General features: G+C 40.8%; 1 protein-coding gene across 1 annotated transcript in view; it reads right to left on the reverse strand.

The window, feature by feature from the left end:
- Positions 1 to 7,878: 7,878 nt before the first annotated feature.
- Positions 7,879 to 20,692, reverse strand: part of LOC147020388 (uncharacterized) — a 23,016-nt gene continuing 10,202 nt past the window's right edge. Inside the window, exons 3-7 of the mRNA XM_085895712.1 lie at positions 16,418 to 16,455; positions 15,361 to 15,509; positions 10,536 to 10,734; positions 10,255 to 10,366; positions 7,879 to 8,134 (exon numbers count right to left, since the gene is read on the reverse strand). Coding sequence (XP_085751838.1) covers positions 8,113 to 8,134; positions 10,255 to 10,366; positions 10,536 to 10,734; positions 15,361 to 15,509; positions 16,418 to 16,455 — 520 coding nt within the window. The 3' untranslated portion in view covers positions 7,879 to 8,112. The remainder of the gene's footprint in view (positions 8,135 to 10,254; positions 10,367 to 10,535; positions 10,735 to 15,360; positions 15,510 to 16,417; positions 16,456 to 20,692) is intronic.

Genomic DNA, 20,692 nt, shown 5'->3' on the forward strand with positions numbered 1-20,692 from the left:
AGAGGATGAGGATTAAAATCAATGATATTTATTTCATTTCCGAGGTAACAGCCATTGTCAATCACTAATCTGAGATGTTTGCACTTTTAAAAGAAGACATGTCTATGCATGTGTGGTATTGCTGCAATGTGTCACGGAGTGCTCACTTTTTCCATGCGAAGTTGTCTTAATGAAGTTTTGTTTGCACCTGATACAATACTGATAAAGGTACAGTACCTGAAGAAAGTCTGCACCCCCTTTCAAAATTTTCACCTTTTGTTGCCTTGTATCTTGGAATTAAATTCCATTAAACCAGACGTTTTACACCTTTATTTACACATCGTAACCCTCAACTTCCAAGTGGAAAACAAATTTTAGAAATTTCAGAAAATTTTTATCGCATGTGTGTAAATGAAACAGAAGGCACGAACACTGGGGTCTCCGGGCGTTTGTAAGCATTGTGATGTATGAGCGATGTGTCGGCGATGAAGATCAGGCATTCGTTAACATGAGTGAGGAAAGTGAAAAAAAAAATTTGAGTGCTTCATCGTTAAGAAACCACTGCAGCCTGTTCAAAGTCAAGACATTGTTTTTCCACAAGAACAGTCAGGAGAATTGCCAACAGCTGAGAGAATTTATCAAGGAGGTGAGAAAGGTCTTTTGCAGAAGATCCAGGTTGGCGTGGAAGAAGTAAAGGAACAGAAAGGAAATCTAAGAGAAGATCAGGCTCCGGGTCCAGATGATATACACCCGAGGGTATTGAGGCAGGTGGCTGAGCAGGTAAGCGACATATGAACGGATATTTTCAATAGCTCCCTCGAGTCAGGACATGTGCGGGAGGATTGGAGAATAACAAATGTAACACCATCTATACGAATAAAAGTGTGTGTGTGTGTGTGTGTGTGTGTGTGTGTGTGTGTGTGTGTGTGTGTGTGTGTGTGTGTGTGTGTGTGTGTGTGTGTGTGTGTGTGTGTGTGTGTGTGGGCGTGTGTGTGCGCGTGTGCGTGTGCGTGTGTGTGTGAGTGTAAGTGTTGTTGTTAATTGGTATCAACATCTGCAGGTTTCAGATTGTGGAATGGAGTTCGCTCAGGGTGGGCTCAAAGTGGGCTATCTTCCTTCATTTCGGTAAGGGGTCACGGATTCATGGACCAAGCTGTGAAGTTTTCTGTTTTCAAAGTTTTGTGCCCTTAGGATCGTCTCTGAGCCCTGGGAAGCTTCCAGCTGAAGTTCGTTTTTTATTATACATTGTCGAGGCTCGTATGAGAGATAATGCACAGAAGGGGGGGGAGCATGAGATGAGGGTCGGGAGAGGGGAGAAGAAAACAGTGAGGAACAGAGACATTAGGAGATCTGTAGAAGGGAGAAGGATGGGGCGGGGAACATGTGGTATGCAACATGGACATTACAGGGACTTTCAGGAAGGAATGCAGGGAATTTGAAGGAGTTGGGTGTGGGTTGGATTAATGGGGTAGAAAACATCAAGATTTTGGATGGGGGAAGATAAGAGGTGGTGGTGAACAGCTGTTTTTAAGGCCTGGGGAGAAGAATGGGATTGAAGAGAGTGAGGGAGTTTATTCCAAAGGTGGTGAAAAAGAGGAATGAAAGCGTGAACGTGAGCAGCGATTTGTGATTTTGGTAGTTTTACCAGAAGGGGGTTGTTGGCGGACGTTGAGCGCCCTGCGGAAATATGGTGGGGACATATTGCAGACAAAGCAGGGGGGACGAGACCAGAGAGGAGAAGGAAAAATACAAAGACCACCGTTTTGCCTGCGGAGAGAGTGTGGGAGGACCAAAGACTCAGCCTCATCATGGGAGATACCAATGATCCAAAATGCATTGGTGTCCACAGCATGAAGCCAAGAAAGGTGAGAGGCAGGAGCATCAGTCCAGAGTGGAGGGCAGTACTCCATCCGGCTGTGGACAAAAGCTTTGTACGTGGTCAGAAGCTCAGGTGGGCCAAGGAAGGACATTGCATGATGGAGGATTCCCAGGCGGCAACTGGCTTTGGAAGCCAGGTTGGAAATGTCGCTTTCCCAGGAAAGATTATGGCAGATTGTGAGACCTCGAAGCTTGAAAGAAAGGACTTCTTCCAATGGATTGTTGCGAAATTGGATGGGGGGGGGGGTTGGGGTTTCCAAATGGTCCTTTCGGAGAGACATCGTGAGAGTTTGCCATTTGTGAAGATTAAATAAGCAAAGTCATGTCAGGATTACTTCCAATCACAAGCAAAGTCATGGAATCCATCATAGCAGTTGACATCAAATCCTTCCTATTCTCCAATGGCTTGATGTCAGGCCATCAGTTTGGATCACCACCTGGTCACTTCACCCTTGATGTGCTGCTTCTGCTCTCCCAACAATGGATAAGGCCCTTAATCTATGACATGAGTTCAGGTCCGTCCTTCTGGGTATATCTCGAGCACTTTATGCCACCCCATCCTGCTCTCCAAACTCTCAGCCTACAACATCCAAAGTTATTTTTAACATGACTCCACACTTGCTGTGACATCCCTTATCCTTCTTCTTGCTATGCTTGAGCATGTATCCAGCTTGTTTACTAATGTTGTCTTCCTCTCCCATCCCCTTCGTCCCATTCTTCCCCTCACCTATTCTACCTCAAAGTGTCCCTCTCCAGTTCTGTTGGTGTGTTTCCCCCCTTTCCACTGTGTTCTTTCTGTCATGTGCATGTTCTCACAAGCTTCAACTTTGTGTGTAAAAGAAAGAAAAGAATCACTGACAATCTGCACTGTCCAGCACAGAACTTTGGCTTACACTCAACTTCATGAAATACTCTGGAAAATCTTAAAATGGTACCTCATTACCGTGGTCAACAAACTACAATCAATGTTTGAATTTTAAATTGCTCTCAGAAAGAACATTCAAATGGAAAATGTCAAAGCAGTGGGACCTGATGAGATACCAGTAGAAGTATAGATCCGTCTCAGTGAATATGGGGTTCTGGTCTTGAATAAACTATTCAACTGTGTTCCGAGAGGAAAAGTATTTTGGTACCAATATTTAAAGGAAATGGGGACATCCAAAAATTCAAATCCACCGAGGAAGTAAACTCCGACCACATACCTTTAAGATATGGGAGAGAGTTATAGATCAGAGATTAAGAAAAGTAGTGGAAATCCATGAAGATCAATTCAGATTCATGCCCAGAAGAAGAACCACAGATGCCATTTTGGATTTGAGACAAGTAATGTTGAAATACCGGGTAGGTCAAAGTAACATAAAGTTTGTATTTATTGATCTCGAGAAGGCTTACAACTCGGTGTCTCGGAAGGAAGTCTGGAGATGAGCAAGAATTTATGGAGTTCCTGAGAAGTGTGTACAATAAGTAGAGGACATGTATAAGGAGTGCCAAACAAGAGTAAGAAGCAGTATGGGAGAGAGTGAAGGTTTTCAAGTTAAAGTTGGATTGCATGAAAGATCAGCATTGAGCCCCTTCCATCTTCCTGATTGTCATGAATGTTCTAACTGAGCAAGTGAGACAGACAGGAAGTGCCTTGGTCAATGGTGTTTGCAGATAACATTGAGCTGTGTGGTGGGGAAGATAAGAATATGACTATCTTGAGAAATGGAGAAAAGCGCTGGAAGATAATGGGATGAAGATCAGTCGAGCAGAGAATCAAGATATGGATTGTCAGTTTGAGCCAAGGGAAGAGGATTGGGGTGAAGGTGTAGAGATTCTGGGTGCAGATCGGGAGTGAGTAGCTTCAAGTATCTGGGGTAAGTGGTGACAGAAGACGGCAACATGGGAATGGGAATTATGCATCAGATTAGTTCAAGTTGGAGTAATTGGAGGAAGTCAGGAAGTGAAGTGTTGTGTGATAGAAAAGGACCGCTGAAAATTAAAGTAAAGATTTACAAGACAGTTGCCAGACTGGCATTGTTATATCATATGGAAACTTGGGAAACTTGGGAAACTTCAAAGAAAGAGGAAGAGAAACTGGATGTAAATGAGATTCTCATGCTGAGATGGATGGGTGGAGTGACAAGAAAGGACAAATTAGGAACCAGTATATCAGAGGGTCAGTGAAGATTGTGGAAGCATCGAAGAAAGTCGTCGAAAAGAGAATGAATTGTTTTGATCATGTGATGAGGCGAGAGAAAGAGTATGTGGTGAGGCGAGTGATGAAGATGGGATGCTCGGTGGAAGAGGAAGGCCGAAAACCAGAGAGGATGCAGCAGTGAGAGATTTAGAAGTTGTAGAAAAGTAAGAATGGGTGATTGTGGAAAAGTAAGAAGGAGATGAAGACTGGTGGTGGTTTAGTGGCTAGGGTGGCTGGCTTAGGATCCTGGTGTCCTAAGTTTGAGCCCTGTTGGAAGCTCAATTAATACCAGGTGGGGTTGACTCAGCCTGCCATCCTTCTGAGGTTGGTGAAATGAGTATCAGTTTGCTAGGATGATTGAGCCATTCAAGTATCCTGTGGTGACCTGTCCAGGATTGTGCCCAAGAGCCCTGGAGACTATTTTGGCAGCACTGATGCTCTGTGCAGAGTATGGTCCCAATGGATGGTAGAGGGGCACAGCATCATTGGCACTGCTTTGCTTCGAATTAATGACAGCTACCCAGCAGCCAAGCTGCCATATGCAAGAACAGAGCAGGAGGAGATGAAGAATGATCAACCATCATGTAAAAATGGGACCGTGGGTCCTGAAACTCAGCTGGATCAAGAGCAACAGAAAATGGCGTCAGAAAATATCGAAATTTTGCTCATGCACAGAATCTGGTCCCGTGATTGGTTGAATGGAAGCCCTCTCAATGCTCATTACAGCGATACGTGTACACAGATCATGGTTTTGACTGAGGGAATGGCTCTGCTGCTGATGCGACGCCCGCTGTCGGTTTGTGAAGTAATTCTTTTTTACTTTTTCGTCCTCATTTCAGCCCATTTATGAGCGCAGATTTTGATGCGGTCAATACGCTTTCATTAGGCATCTGATATGAAGCTCGTGGCCAAGTTTCAGCAAAATCGTGTGTTTGGTTCAAATGAGAATGATTGAAGTGTTTCCAGACTCACTCACTGACTTACCTATGGACAATGCTCGATCGCCTAAGCTCAAAGGCCTAAAGTCCCAGTGAGCTAAAAATGGGAAAATCCAAAAGAAGAGGAGAAGAATATTCGACCTCATTTCCCCCAACATTCTCAAAAAGTGTTGAATAACATGGAAACCACCATAAAACGAATGATGATGATGACGATGATCTGGTTGGGATCTGAAGAAACGGTTGTAAAATCATAATTCAACATACTTCTTTTTTTTATATAAAAATCAGAATTTTTGTCGCAATATTTTTTTCATCGTGTAAGCCTGGTGTTGGCTCAGCAGCTGGGGTGGCTGGCTAAAGATCCTAAGGTTATGAGTTTGACCCCCATATAATGTTGAATTAACACAAGGTGGGGTTGACTGAGCCTGTCATCCTTCCATCCATCTAACCATCCATTGGGACCATACTCTGGACAGAGCATTGGTGCTGCCAAAGTAGTTTCCTGGGCTATTGCGCACAATCCTGGATATGTCACAACTTCAACACAGGATAATAAAATGGCTCAATCATCCCAGCAAGCTGGAACTAATTTTGCCAACCTCAGAAGGATGACAGGCTGAGTCAACCCCACCTGGTATTAATTCAACAGCTAAGTGGGATTTGAACTCAGGACCCTAGGATACCAAACGCACCACCTTAACCATTAAGGCAACACCAGGCTTATGCAATGAGTACCAGTGTGCAGGTAGAGGGGCACAGCATCAGTGGCACAGCCGTGCTTCCAAGAAATGATAGCTACCTGGCAGCGAAGTCACCATACACACGAATAGAACAGATTAATTGGGTTATGTATTTATTTGTATGCAGCCTGTGGTTTGTCACTGCATTATTATCTTTTTCTGAAGGTGTAGCTGCGCCACTGATGCAGTGCCCCTGTTACCAGCAAACTGGTTCTCATTTTGCTGACCTTGAAAGGATGATAGGCTGAGGCTGAGTCCACCCACCTGGTGTTAATTCCTCAGATCATAAGCCAGCCACCTTAACTGTTTGTTAATCAAACACCAGGGTTATTCATGGAGTAATTCAGCCATAGTGTCAGCTTTATAAAAACTATTCCGAAGTTGTCCTCTTAATAAAATGATATCTTTAATCTATATGAATAAAAGGGTGTGTGTGTGTGTGTGTGTGTGTGTGTGTGTGTGTGTGTGTGTGTGTGTGTGTGTGTGTGTGTGTGTGTGTGTGTGTGTGTGTGTGTGTGTGTGTGTGTGTGTGTGTGTGTGTGTGTGTGTGTGTGTGTGTGTGTGTGTGTGTGTGTGTGTGTGTGTGTGTGTGTGTGTGTGTGTGTGTGTGTGTGTGTCATTGATTGGTTTTCTGCATATGTGGGTTTCAGAATGTGGAATGGATTCCTCCCAGGGCAGGCTCAAAGCATCCACCTTCACGATTCATTGACCAAGCTGTGAAATTTTCTGTTCTCAAAGTTTTGTGCCGATGGCTCTCTTCAGGATCGTCGCTGAGCCCAGGACAACTTCAACTCTAGTTTCTTTGAAATAATATTCCCAGGGATGGTTTTTAGCTCACCTGTAATGTAGTTCCGGGGAGTTTATGGGAGGGTGTGTCATCCATACGTCCACAAATACTTGCAACTTCTCAGAAACTACACATACGATTTCAATGAAATTTGAACACAACCTTCATCACCCGTGATGCCCCCCAAAATATGTATTTCCCTTCTTCTCTGAAACCACATACACAATTGCAATGAAACTTTATCACCATCTACAATACCCATGATGTACTAAAGTTTGTTCACGACATTAAAAAGTTGGGCTCTAAGGGGTTCTCTTGGGGGGGGGAATGCCCCCCCAAAACATGTATTTGCTTTCTTTTCTGAAACCACACACACAATTCCAATGAAACTTGACCACAACCATTATCACCGATGATGTACCAAGGTTTGCTCATGCCATTAAAACAAACATCCATAGGTATTTACTTTCTTCTCCATTATATATTTTTGAGGTCATCCGTGACTACCAGTGGTTGCCTGGTTATCTTATCCAGCCACTACCAGGTGAGCACCCAGGGGTACTGCCGCTGTGTTTAATATCTCTGTGAGGTTCTTTGTCATCATTCCTGCAGGTTCAGCTATCACTGGTACAACTTTGGCATTCTTCAGGTTCCAGGATCTTCTCACTTCATTCTTGAGGTCTTGGTGTTTGGTCATTTTCTTGATTTCTGCATCATTTAGTCCAAAATCACTGTTATTAACACCTCAATCTGCAACGTCTTCTTTTTTATACTCAAGTATGATATCTGGTTGCAACGCTTTGTTTTCAATGTTCATGCTCGATGGGATCATTCGGTCGTATGTGAGCGGTAGGTACTTCCATGTTTTCCGTGTTTACTTTTGGTTCATGTTCCCACAAATTTTCTAGAACTGGGACATTAAAGTTTTTGCAGATGTGCCAGCACATTACATTATAAACTCTGTTGTCTCATGTGTACAGCTGTTCTGACATGAGTTTGTTTTTGTGTGTGTGTGTGTGTGTGTGTTCAGTCATTTAGGATAACATATCGTTCTCTTTCCTAATCACACCTCCGCCCCTCACTTTTCTCTCTTCGTTTTTTTTTTTCATACATGTATATATATATCTCTGTCTCTCTCTCACTCCCTTCTCGCATCCCTCCTTCCCATGGTATAGCAACAGTTGGTGATGCATAGCTCTCCCCACCTCCCCCTCCTCTCTCTCTCTCCCTCCTCCTTCATACCCCCCCCCAGCCTCCTTCCTCCTCTCTCTCTCCCTCCTCCTTCATACCCCCCCCTCCCCATCAGCGAAGCAACAGGTTGTATTTGATAGTCATGTAATATTTTGTCAAGTGTGTTCTGTGCTGGAAGAAATATTACAATTTTTCACTCCAATTTTATTGCATCATTAAATCATCAACATTATTTCGCAACAGCATGAAAACTCAAGATTGTAAGGAAGGGACGAGTAGGCTTTTCACATGTTGGTATTGCATCACCAAATGTCCTGCGAAAGGAGCATTTTCTTTGTATCTGCTGCAGGTATTCGATCTTCATCTCCACAAGCACTTGGTACTTCGTCTGGTGGGACTTTTCCTCAGATCGATTCGTTAATTTATTTTCCAGGGCCCACTGTGAATTTTTAAATGAAATAGATTATGACATGGAAAAAAAAGGATAATCCAAGCGGAAAATGTTGCGAGATCACAAAGAAAAATATATAGCAGAAGGGGTAGTTGGCCATCATATTATATATTTACGTTACTTTTGGAATGCACAACTTAACTAATTTACAATGAAAATAAAAGTTGTAATGCTTTTGGAGGTTCTTCCCTTCAGTACAGGTTAAATAACTCAACAGAAAGCCCCACCTAGGCCACTCCATTTAACTAGAATGGCACTCGTAGAGCGCATAGTCTCACCTTGCATGTTGTTAACTGAATACGCTACTATTATGGCCCATATACCAGTATCATCCATGCACCCTACTATGTAACAATTTCTTGGCATGGGTTATGAACTTCATAAATTGAATTCTTCACTCACATTGGGTCATAGATCAGATATGTGAAGTTTCAGATTTTTGGATTTATAAGCATTTAAATTCAACCAGTTATGGATAGAATACCACATCACCGATGACATTATCATCATCACCCTAATATATCCCAGGGGAGTTGATAGGGCAAGTGTCGATTTTTTTTCATTGAGCGGTTTCAGAGAAAATGATGTCCAATTTTCTTCCTTTAATCCAATATGGCTGCCATATCACGTGACCTATGACATCAGAGTTATCAAGGAAATATTCTCCATTGGGAGTCCCTCCTATGTTTAAAGTTCTGTATCGATTGGACAAGCAGTTGCAGATAAAAAGCATTTTTAAAGCGAAAATATATAGACACAGACACATTGCAATAGACTCGTATCCCTTCGGGGCAAGACAAATTTACAGCAATTGAACAAAATATATACAATTATTCTGTAGTAAAGGTTATATCATTTATTACCTCCACTACCAAAGGTGGAAGGAGCTTATGTTTTCTCCCCTGTCTGTTTGCTTCTGAGCAGTATATCTCAAAAAAAGTTGTGTATGGATTCAGATAAAATTTGGTGGACATGATGGTGTGTGACAAGGACAAAACCATTAGCATTTGGTGAAGATCAACATTCAGATCTGGAAAGAGAGAGAGAAAGAGAGAAAGAGAGAAAGAGAGAAAGAGAGAGAAAGAGAGAAAGAGAGAAAGAGAGAGAAAGAGAGAGAAAGAGAGAGAAAGAGAGAAAGAGAGAGAAAGAGAGAAAGAGAGAAAGAGAGAGAAAGAGAGAAAGAGAGAAAGAGAGAAAGAGAGAAAGAGAGAAAGAGAGAAAGAAAGAAAGAAAGAAAGAGAGAGATAGATATAGAGAGAAAGAGAGAAAGAGAGAAAGAGAGAAAGAGAGAAAGAGAGAAAGAGAGAAAGAGAGAGAGAGAGAAAGAGAGAAAGAGAGAAAGAGAGAAAGAGAGAAAGAGAGAAAGAGAGAAAGAGAGAAAGAGAGAAAGAGAGAAAGAGAGAAAGAGAGAAAGAGAGAAAGAGAGAAAGAGAGAAAGAGAGAAAGAGAGAAAGAGAGAAAGAGAGAAAGAGAGAGATATAGAGAGAAAGAGAGAAAGAGAGAGATATAGAGAGAAAGAGAGAGATATAGAGAGAAAGAGAGAGATAGAGAGAGATATAGAGAGAGAGAGAGAGAGAGAGAGAGAGAGAGAGAGAGAGAGAGAGAGAGAGAGAGAGAGAGAGAGAGAGAGACACTAAAAAATACATAACACAATGTCTCAAAAAGTTATAGATGGATTCAGACGAAGCTTTGTGGGCAAGTTGGTTGTGTGACATCGAAGAACTGATTCGATTTTGGTGACGATATAGATCCGGATCCAGATGCGAGAACTTTATGATTTTTGAAGTGAGATGGGGACAAAAACGATGTACAGTATAGCATATTTCAAGAAGTTGTGGATGGATTATAACAAAAGTTGGTGGATGAATTGGGTAGGTAACAAGAACAAGCCAATTAGATTTTGGTTAAGATCCAGATGCAGATCCATCCTCTCAATGGGATGCAAAATGTAAACTGTCAAGCCTGGCAGAGGTATGCGCTCTATCGAGTGGCATTCTAGTTCAGATATTATTTCATTAACTGAAGTGGGTGAAACATCATTATTCACATGTAAATGGAACATGGTTGTTTTCACTTTCAGTCAAGACCTTCTCGCTGATTGGTCTCACCATTTTTTGTGTCTGCAGTATAACAGACCCCCAATGACACAACCCACGATTAATAGAAGCGTGATTATAATGGCAACAATGTGTCCTGAAGTCCCATGGATTGGTGGTGGTGCTGCGGTTTCCAGAGAAAAAAAAAGTCAAAACAAGTTCAAAAGCACTATTTATGTTATGACCACATTATTATTATTATTATTATGATTGCCAATCTACATTTTCACAATTCCCATTGTTAAAATTAATAAAATAATTGTGGACTGGAAAACACACAAGAACATGTTCACCTGTGATTGTGAGATTCACCAATATGTGATCATCGACAAAAGCACCAGCAGAATAGTAGGTCCATTCACATGTGTACACTCCTGCATCGTTGAGACGAAGATCCTTAATTGTAATGGATGCATTTCCTTTCGTCAAATTTCCAATGAACTCCACTCGCTCATCTTTGTGGTCAATTGGATCATCTGTATAAGATATAATCTGTGGGAAACAAAATCCATTAGAATAGATACATTTAAATTTCCTTTCACTTCATCTTACTTTCACTATCATCAATTCCACAACAAATCATAAACAGAATGAAAATCTCTAAATACTCATTTTTACTTTCACTATCACTTAACCTTTTGCTATTTTATCAGTATGTTTATACATTATTAGATAAACTGCAGTAATAAACAAATATAAAAATGCATATGTAAAATGGAGATGTGTATTCCCACCTTCTTGAAGTGTCTGCTGGGGAAAGTTATTGGCCCAAACATGAGTGTCAATCACAACTTAAAAGTGGGGGGAGGGAGGACACATTGCAAGTGCAAATCGCAGACCCAATTGTGATAACCGGCCATTTTTAGCCCCTTCAAATTGTTGAGTTGTTCCCCATCTCCAATCGTTCTGTATCGACAGCTTTGCAAGAATATCACCGAGCCACTTGGCAAACAGAGCAAGCAATTAAGAGAGGTACTTCATTATGTTAGCAAAAATGACTGCAAAGGTCAGATTCAAAATTATCCTTCAACCAATGAAATGTGCAGAGGCATACAGTTCCTCTGTTTATATATAGTGCCTATAGAAAGTCTACACCCTCTTTCAAAATTTTCACCTTTTGTTGCCTTATAGCTTGGAATTATGCCTGGTGTTGGCTTCATGGTTAAGGTAGTGGGCTTGGGATCTGAGGATCCTGAGTTCAAATCCCCTTCGGCTGTTGAGTTAATACCAGGTGGGGTTGACTCTGCCTGTCATCCTTCCGAGGTCAGCAAAATGAGTACCAGCTTGCTGGTATCCTGTGTCGGAGTGACGACCTGTCCATGATTGTGCCCAATAGCCAAGGAGACTGCTTAGGCAGCACCAACGCTCTGCACAATGTATGGTCCCAATAGATGGATGGATGGCCTGGAATTAAATTGCATCAAATCAAACTTTTTCCACCCTTATTTACACATCATAACCCACAGCTTCCAAGTGAAAAACAAATTCTCCAAACTTCAGAAATTTAATTAAAAATAGAAAACAAGAATATCTAGGTTGGACAAGTATCCAACCCCCTGAGTTAATACATGGTAGAAGCACCTTAGATAGCAATTATAGCTATGAGTCTATTGGGAAGCTCTCTACCAACTTTGCACACCATGAGGAGGAGGAGGAGATTGGGTCGAATCATGCACACCACGATTGGGCAATATTTGTCCATTCTTCTGTCCAAAACTGTTCAAGCTCAGTAAATTTGTGTGGGGAGCATTGATCGACAGCAATCTTCAAGTCATACCACAGATTTTCGATTGGATTTAGGTTGGGGTTCTGACTGAGCCACTCAAGGACATTTATCTTCTTTTTTTTCCTTTGCCACTCCAGTGTAACTTTGGCTGTGTGCTTCCGGTCATTGTCATGCTGAAAGGTGAATTTCTTTCCAAATTTCAGCTTTTTAGCAGAGGGCAGCAGGTTTTCCTCTCAGATTTTTCTGTATTTTGCTCTATCTATTTTATTTTCGATCCTGACAAGTGCTCCAGTCCCTTCTCATGAGAAGCATCCCCATAACATGATGCTGCCACCACCATACTTCACAGTATGGGTGGTGTTCTTTGGGTGATGTGTTGTGTTTGGTTTGTGCCAAACGTAACAATTTGCATTTAGGCCAAAATGTTGCATCTTGGTTTCGGCAGACCAGAAAATTATTTGCCACATGGCTTCAGTATCTCTGGAGTGGTTTTTGACATACCTCAAACGGGACTCTATCAAAAGTTGCCATTGGCCTCTTCCTGGCATCTCTGATCAGTCTCCTCCTTGCTTGGTCATCCAGTTTGGAGGGATGGCCAAATCTCGGGTCTTGGTGGTACCACATGCCTTCCATTTCTTAATGATTGTTTTGACTATCCTTTGGAGCACATTAAAGTCCTTTGAAATATTTTTATACCCATCCCCTGATCTGTGCCTTTCCACATCTTTGTGCCATCTGTGCCATCGTTGTGGGGGGGGGGAGGGGTGCTGTACCCACTTTTCAGTGGTGAACGTGACCATTAAACATTGTAGTTGCACAAGTATATTTCCAAGAACATGATCAATAATGCCCAAGACTAAAAAATGATGGGCGTGATAATGCACACTCCTTACAAAACGAGTCATTGCAACAATATGACAGTTTACATTCGATCCATTCTCTGTCAGTCTGTCTGTCACACTGCAGCTCTGTCTGTCCAGGGAGGAGCTTCACTGGCCTGACTCCACCCACAATTCAAACCTCAAAAAAATCAAATCACCACCATTTTGTTCACTACTAATAGGCCTTAGGCTTCAAGCTCCCTGTGTACATTTCAAGACTGAACAACACAAGTTGCATCATGAAGAAGGTACATTTTTAGAAAATAAATGTTCATTTTGATTACAGCTCATGCATAGGAAATGGGGTAATGCATGTTTTGTTCAGGAGCAATCAAACAGCAGTCTACTAAACACCACTCAAATCAGGCTTTCGTAGAATCAAGAGGACTGCTGAGTTCATTTAAAAACTGAACAATGCATCGTCTATCATGAAAGAAAGTTACATTTCCATAATGCAAAGCAAAGAAAATAGCAACATCTTTTGGTTTTTGCCTGAGTTTTCAAGGCTGAATAGGATGCAAATACAGGATTTATCAACAAGCTGCATTTCACATGTGCATGGACATGTAAGTCACATATTATATGAAGTAAATAAACATGGTTGAGTCTTTGCAAAGTAAATTGAGTTGAGTCAAAGTAAATGGATCATTACCTTTCCAACAAAGTAAATAGATTATTACGCAGGTTGCTATGGAATTGAAAATGGGTTCCATTTTATTTATTTACTTTTACCAAATGTGAAAAAATGCTACAATTTGAGAGATTGTCCGTGACACCAAAATACACCAGAATAATGAGATCGGCATTTACTGATGAGAAATGAATCAGAGGTTCCAAGTAAGACAACTTCAAACTCAGTGATGTGGTAAAGACTTCAAACTGTGGTAAAAACTGAGGTAAGGACATCACCGCAAAGGAGAACTCCATCAAGCTGCAAATGGAGGCCTTGTGGGTTGTCAATAGTTCAGATTGGCCAAGGAAAGATCTTGCATGAAAAAGTGGGTGGGTGGCTTTGGATGCCATCTTGGAAATATGGTGTGTCCAAGAAAGATCATGGCTAATGGTAAGGCCCCAATGTTTGAATGAATTCATATATTCAAGTGATTTTTTTTAGGAAGTAGGTGGGAGGGTTTGCAAGAAGGTCCTTTCAGAAAGACATGGTGAGGGGTTGAAAGTCGTCTGTGTTACAAGTGTTTTTGGGGGGTTGAAAGACATATTGCAAGTGTTGGAGCAGCTCCTGATATGATAAAGGTCTACCAAGAGGGAAGAGTCAGCTACCTGCCTGTGAAGGATGAGAAATTATATGGCAGAGGCTGAAATAATCAGTAAAGAGATTGGCAGAATTTTTCAGGGCATCAGAAAGATTACTGATGAAGATGAGGAAAAAGACTGGGACCAAGATTTGGTGCACTCCAGCCTCAGCAGCGAGAGGAGATAAGAAGATCCCATTAAGAGCTACATGCTGAATACAGGTGCAGAGAAAGTCAATGAGCCATGTGTGGAGGTGGCATTGATGCCACAGGCAGAGAGTTTGGAGGTCAAGGCAGGGTGCCAGAATGTTTCAAATACTTGAGATATGTCCAGAGAGATGGCCCTGATTTAATGTCTGAGATTGAGGGCTTCCATCCATTGTTTGACGAGTGGAAGCAGCATGTCCAAGGTAGTATTGAATAGCAGTATAAATAACTGTGAGAAAACAAACAACTGAGTACTGGTTGAGATGTACAATGCAACAACAAAGTAAAGGATTATAAACTTTCCAACAAAGAAAATGGATTATTATCTTTCCAACAAATAAATCGATTCCTGTGTTTCCAATAAAGAAAATGGATGGTTGTCTTCCCAACAGAGTAAATAGATTATTACCGGTCCAACAAAATAAATGCATAATTACCTTTACAACAAACTAAATGGATTATTACCTGTCCAACAAAGTAAATGGATTATTACCTTTCCAACAAAGTAAATGGATTGTTACCTGTCCAACAAAGTAAATGGATTATTACCTTTCCAACAAAGTGAATGGATTATTACCTTTCAAACAAAAGTTTTTGGATTATTACCTTTCTAACATAGTAAATGGATTATTAGCTGTCCAACAAAGTAAATGGATATTACCTTTACAACCAAGTAAATGGATTGTTACCTGTCCAACAAAGTAAATGGATTATTACCTGTCCAACAAAGTACATGGATTATTACCTTTCCAACAAAGTAAATGGATTATTACCTTTCCAACAAAGTAAATGGATTGATACCTGTCCAACAAAGTAAATGCATTATTACCTGTCCGACATAGTGAATGGATTATTACCTTTCCAACAAAGTAATTGGATTATTACCTTTCCAACAAAGTAAATGGATTATTACCTGTCCAACAAAGTAAATCGATTATTATCTGAGTATCACAAAGAATGTAGATCAAAATAAGCTGGAAAAAGGAGTGCCTTTCAACTTAAAAGACATGCACACATGTACATCTCCTTTTAATAATACATTCCTTTATCTCACCACATTGTCAACTCCAAAAGACCACTCAAAGTGCACTTGTTCTGCCGATGAATTGCAATGGAGTGTAGTTGGCTCACCAATCTCCCCACTTTCTTCATAGTATAGTATTGGAGCTTTGGCCTGAACAATGATCTTTTGTGTTGTTAGAGCTGGAAAGAAAACAAAATGGAATGGAGCTATCAAGTAAAAAGGTCAATCACTTCTCCAAGTACCATGTTCCTGTCACACCCTGACCACTAATCATTCATATCCCTGTGGATGTGCATTTTGTCTTACTTCTCGGAGAGACACTTCACAACAAGGTTGCTTAGGCCTAAGTCACATTTGCTCTTCGGCGAGGATACGGCGGCCATATGCCCTATAAATTGACACAAACGTGCGGCGGCCGCAGAGTTTCTGAGGTGGCTTCAGGGTGGCCCTACGCCGTATGGCTATATTTTACAGGCCGTAGGGTCGCCGTAGAATTATAGCGTGGAATTATAACTTTTTTCATTTCTACGTTCGCCGTAGCAATTCGACAAGCCGAAACAAAAGAACTGTTAAAAAACAAACAAAAAAAAACCCACTCGTTACCGTCCGTCTGGCCGCACGTTCGCCTTAGGGCCCCCGTGCGGTCCCCCGGCGGTCACCTTGTGGGCACCTTGCGTCTGCCTTGAAAATTCTATGGCCGCCGCAGGAACGCCCTAAGGTCACCGTGTGACATCAAATCAAAGACCCTACAGCACCCCCACGTTTTCGGTCTCCACAATTTATAAATATGCCGTGCGGCTACCCGAAAAATAAAAACATATGTGACTGCTACATTGTGTGACTGTGGAAATACTGTGGCCGCCGTATAATTGATAGTGGCCGTAGATTTTGGAGACCCCACGGCCGCCGCGGCAAATGTGACTTCGGCCTTACCCACCCATCTGCAACCTCTCCACCATAATATGACATCAGGACCATGGATGCAGGGATGAATAAGCACTGGTGCAATGGATATGAAGAAACAAAATAAAATGAGAAAATGTGAAGACAAACAGGGGCATAAGGAAAATATAACCTCAAAACTCACCAAACAGTAAGAGAATCAACACTTTCATTTTGTTTTTTCTGCAGCACATGTGGGGATAGAAAAAGCACAATTATTATTCCTCATGATTTAAATTCAGTGGAAATGTCCTGTATTCTCAACCAAAGCAGTTTACTGGGAAGTTACGAGCCCAATATATCCAAATGACAATGAGGGTCCACACTTAAGAATAAAGGGAAATGAGATCACAGCGAGATTGCTGTGAGAATGAAAAGAAGGCCAGAAAGGAAATGTGTTTGATATTTGTATTTGGTGAGCCATGAGACTGGATATAAAATCACATTTTTATGAAGCATTCCTGGCTGAGCATTAAAGTAGAAAAGTAAAAGAGTGGTGGTGGTTAATGTCAAAGATTTAATTAATTGTGTAATATTTTGTTTGTCAAAAGATGTACAGGTTGTTGCAAAACGATAGGACATGTTTGAAATATAAATATCTTTTAATTGTAGAAGTTATTTATTCAATTGTATCAGTATTTCTAAAGTTCAGAGATTGAAATTTCTTGAGAATACATGAGGTTTTGAAGCCCCTGCTGGCGGGTAACACATTCTGCTGTTCCGATAGCCGTACCCCTCAAAACCTTCACAAAAAAAGTCTTTTGGAATGGCCTGAATTTCACTTGTAATGGTTTTTCACAGTTCGAGTGTGTGTGGCCTGTTTGTGTACACTTTGTCTTATAAATGTCACCACAATAAATAATTAGAAGGACTGAGATCAGATCTGGGAGACCAATATACATCTCCAAATCTGGAGATCAACTTTCCAGGAAAATGCGCTCGCAACAGTTCCGTGCATAGCCTTGCAGTGTGGCATGGAGTTTTGTCTTGTCTTTTCAAGGACACTTGTCACACATTTGTTTATTACTTTTCTTGATGGTATATCACAAACTTGGAAATATCGTTTGAATTCTCAATGTGCTGAAATCATAAAATATCTAAGGAAGAAATACTGCTCAACCAAAAACGCAAGCTGTTCACTTGTTAAATTTCCCATTCCCGAGGATTATCTTTTTTATTCTAAATCTCCAGTTATCGTCTGATACAACCTGATAAAAAACAGCAATTACTTTCTATTATCGTGGAATTATTTCATCCTGAAATCTGTCCCATCCTTTTGCCACACCATGCAGTTAAGTCATTTAAATGTTTGCACATACATATGAAAAAAATACTTTTGTTTAATCCCCCTTTTATTTCAGGCCAGAAGCTCCATGCCCCTCTTACTTCTGCAGGACATATATGGGTAGTTTATTTGACATGTTGTTGGATACATTTTGATTTATATTTCATCATTTGAACTAAATTATTTTTGCATTTATTTTCCATCATGGGAGGATAGCTTAGAGGTATGCAGATGTGCCTTTGAGCTGTCTAGCCTGTGTTTGAATCCTGACCTCGCTATAAACTGTCATTCTGGAATTTAACAGAGAGAGTCATTCATCAATTTGTGTGTCATCCCTTGGATGAATGTTAAGCCTGAGAATCAGTCTGCCAGCACTGATCATTGAGGGGTATTAATATCTTTCACAAAGAGTACAGTAGGTAAGCTGTTGGAGCAGTTTTTTTAAAACATTTGCTTGCAAGAGAAAGAGCAATATTTTTTTATGAAAGCAATTATTTCATATTCAATGAAGACATAAACCAAAATCCTCAGACACTGGTATTTTACAGTTGGAAGCTGTGATCCTCAGGCATTATTCTTAACTGCAGGTAGATTGGCTACTTTAAAAATAATATGAGTTCCCTTATCAGAAACTTTGATGCAGGAGGAGGCCATTTGGTCCATCATCTTACCAAGTCATGGTTGTTTGTTTTATCAATCCTTTTAAAGGCCTATCCTTTTCAAGTTCCAGTTAAAGGCCAGTTCAATCCTCTTAAAGGCTTAATGCCAAGCAAGGAAGCAGCACATACCACTTTTGTATTTTTGTATTACAGCCAGGGTTAGAACAGCCAACCTCCCAGACTCAGAGCAGATGCTCCAATCATTACGGTACCAAAACTGGTTTTAGTGGTTATCCTTTTGTTGGTTCTCCTTTTGTTAGTTCTCCACATTAATTTTCTGATATTTATCCTTGTTCTCTTTCTGCTCTCTGCCCTGACTCAGCACAATGACAAATACAGATAACCATCATTACAGCTGTTAGTGTTAGTGTTCCTGCTCAGGCTGACATCCACTCCTTCATCCTCCATTTCTCTCATTTGTGAAATTGCTTTCTGTAGTTTATGCTATCATAACTCTTTTCTTCAGTTATTCAAGGTGGCAGCATTCATCACCTTATATTTTCTCCCACACTTGCATCTGAACCATTTCCTCACATTAATACTCTGCATTTCCATTCCCTTCAAACATATCTGCTCCTCCTAATACATCGATTGCTCATGTCCACCTGCTCTCTTCTGCCCTGCTGTGAATTGGTTGACATTCCACTCTTTGTTGTTCAACTTTTGTATGAGCCTTGAATTCTGTATTAAAATTGTGCTGGATAAATTACATTTAGAAAGAGAAATAAGCAATAATTGGAGACTTTTTAAGATAACCCTTGTTCAGCATACAAATATTTTGACCTTATTTTGTGATCACAAGTAAGGAAAGAATTGATTGTGCAAGAGTGAAACAACTACGGGAAGGGTTGGTCCAATATTTTATTGCAAAAAAAGTCGTCCAAATGGATAGCTTAGTCAACCACTTGGAGAGGTACATTTCCTTGGTTGCAAGAATTAGGGATTATTTGTGAGGCGAATCATTCCTCTATCCAAAGGAAGTAACAAGCTCTCCTCTTCTTTCGCCAATAGGTCTTTCTGGTCTTTCGCTAAAAGAACCTCTGGTCTCATTTACCCTCAAATTCCACATTGAATGACTAACATTCCAACACCTGATGCACTCCTTACCAATCATATGCTCCTCCCTATAATATCTTTTCATCCAGTCAAAAAGGTACTTATCTCTCTGGATGCAAGCAAGGCTTATGGACAAGATGCTCCTGATATTTTGAAGGAATGTGCTTCAGAACTTGCAACTGTGCATGTTCATTCATATCCCATCTCTTTAAAAAAAAAACATTTCCTCTTTCCTGGAAACATGTATTAGTCATCCTGTTCTAAAGAAGGGTGATCGTTGAAACACTTCCAATTACCATCCTATTGCTCTGACTTCTACTGTTTCCAAAGTCTTTGAGCATCTTTTCAATTCTCATTTCCTGAAGCACCTTGAATCTCAGTCATCTCTTTCACTATCAGTATGGCTTTCGCAAGGCAAGATCACCGGTGATATCCTTTCCGATATTATGAATGTCTGGTCTTCTTCTCTGAGAGACTTTGGGAATCCTTTGTTGTAGGCCTTGCTATCTCAAAAGCTTTTGACAGTGTGGCATCGGGGTCTGATCTCCAAATTCCACTCTTTTGGCTTTCCTCCTTCACTCTACTCTCTCATATTTAGCTTTCTCTCCAGCCATTCTCTCTCTGTAATTGTTGATGGTTTAACACCTCCCTCCTTCCCTACCAGCAGGTGTCCCTCAGGGTTCTGTCCAATCTACTACACATGTTTATCAATTATTTTTCTTCTCCGAATAACCAAATGCATTCGTAGGCTGACAATTCAACATTACATTCCTCTATGTTTTTCACATTGCTCAATCTACATCTCATTTTATCACAACTACCTCCATAAATTTGGACTTGGACACAATGTCTTGGTAGGGCAAATGTAATCAAGTTAAGTTGAGTTTAATGCTTCTAAAACTCTATTTCTTCATATTTCTGTCTAAAACTCTTCTCAACTTTCCCCTCTCCCTTGCAGGCTCTACAATTTTACCACTCAATGCAGTAAACACACTTGGTATGACTGCAATTCAAATCTACCTTGGAAATCGCACATTGTACAAATAACTAAGTCTGCTTGTAAGAAACTTGGAGTTCTGTTTAGATATCAAAGATTATTCTCATCGGAACAGTTGTTCTGATGATATAAAGGATTGATTTGTTCTTGTATAGAGAACTGTTCTCACATGTGGGGAGTGTATAGCTCAATATAGTTCAACCTTACTTCACAGAGCTGAGTCCAAGACAATCCGACTTATAAACTCTCCCAATCTGACCTCAAAACTCAACTTGCTTGAATTACGCCACAATATTGGCTGGATATCTTTCCCTTTTCTATAGATACTAGTACTGCCTGTATGTGCGTGGCCGTACGTGCGAAAAAAAAACTTTCAAACCGCGTGCCAGAAACAAGGACCACACACGCCGTTCCTTCGCTCTC

This window comes from Eptatretus burgeri, chromosome 9 (assembly GCF_056783735.1).
Source record: "Eptatretus burgeri isolate ZD-2024b chromosome 9, Ebu_testis_v1, whole genome shotgun sequence".
In the NCBI taxonomy this organism is placed as follows: domain Eukaryota; kingdom Metazoa; phylum Chordata; class Myxini; order Myxiniformes; family Myxinidae; genus Eptatretus; species Eptatretus burgeri.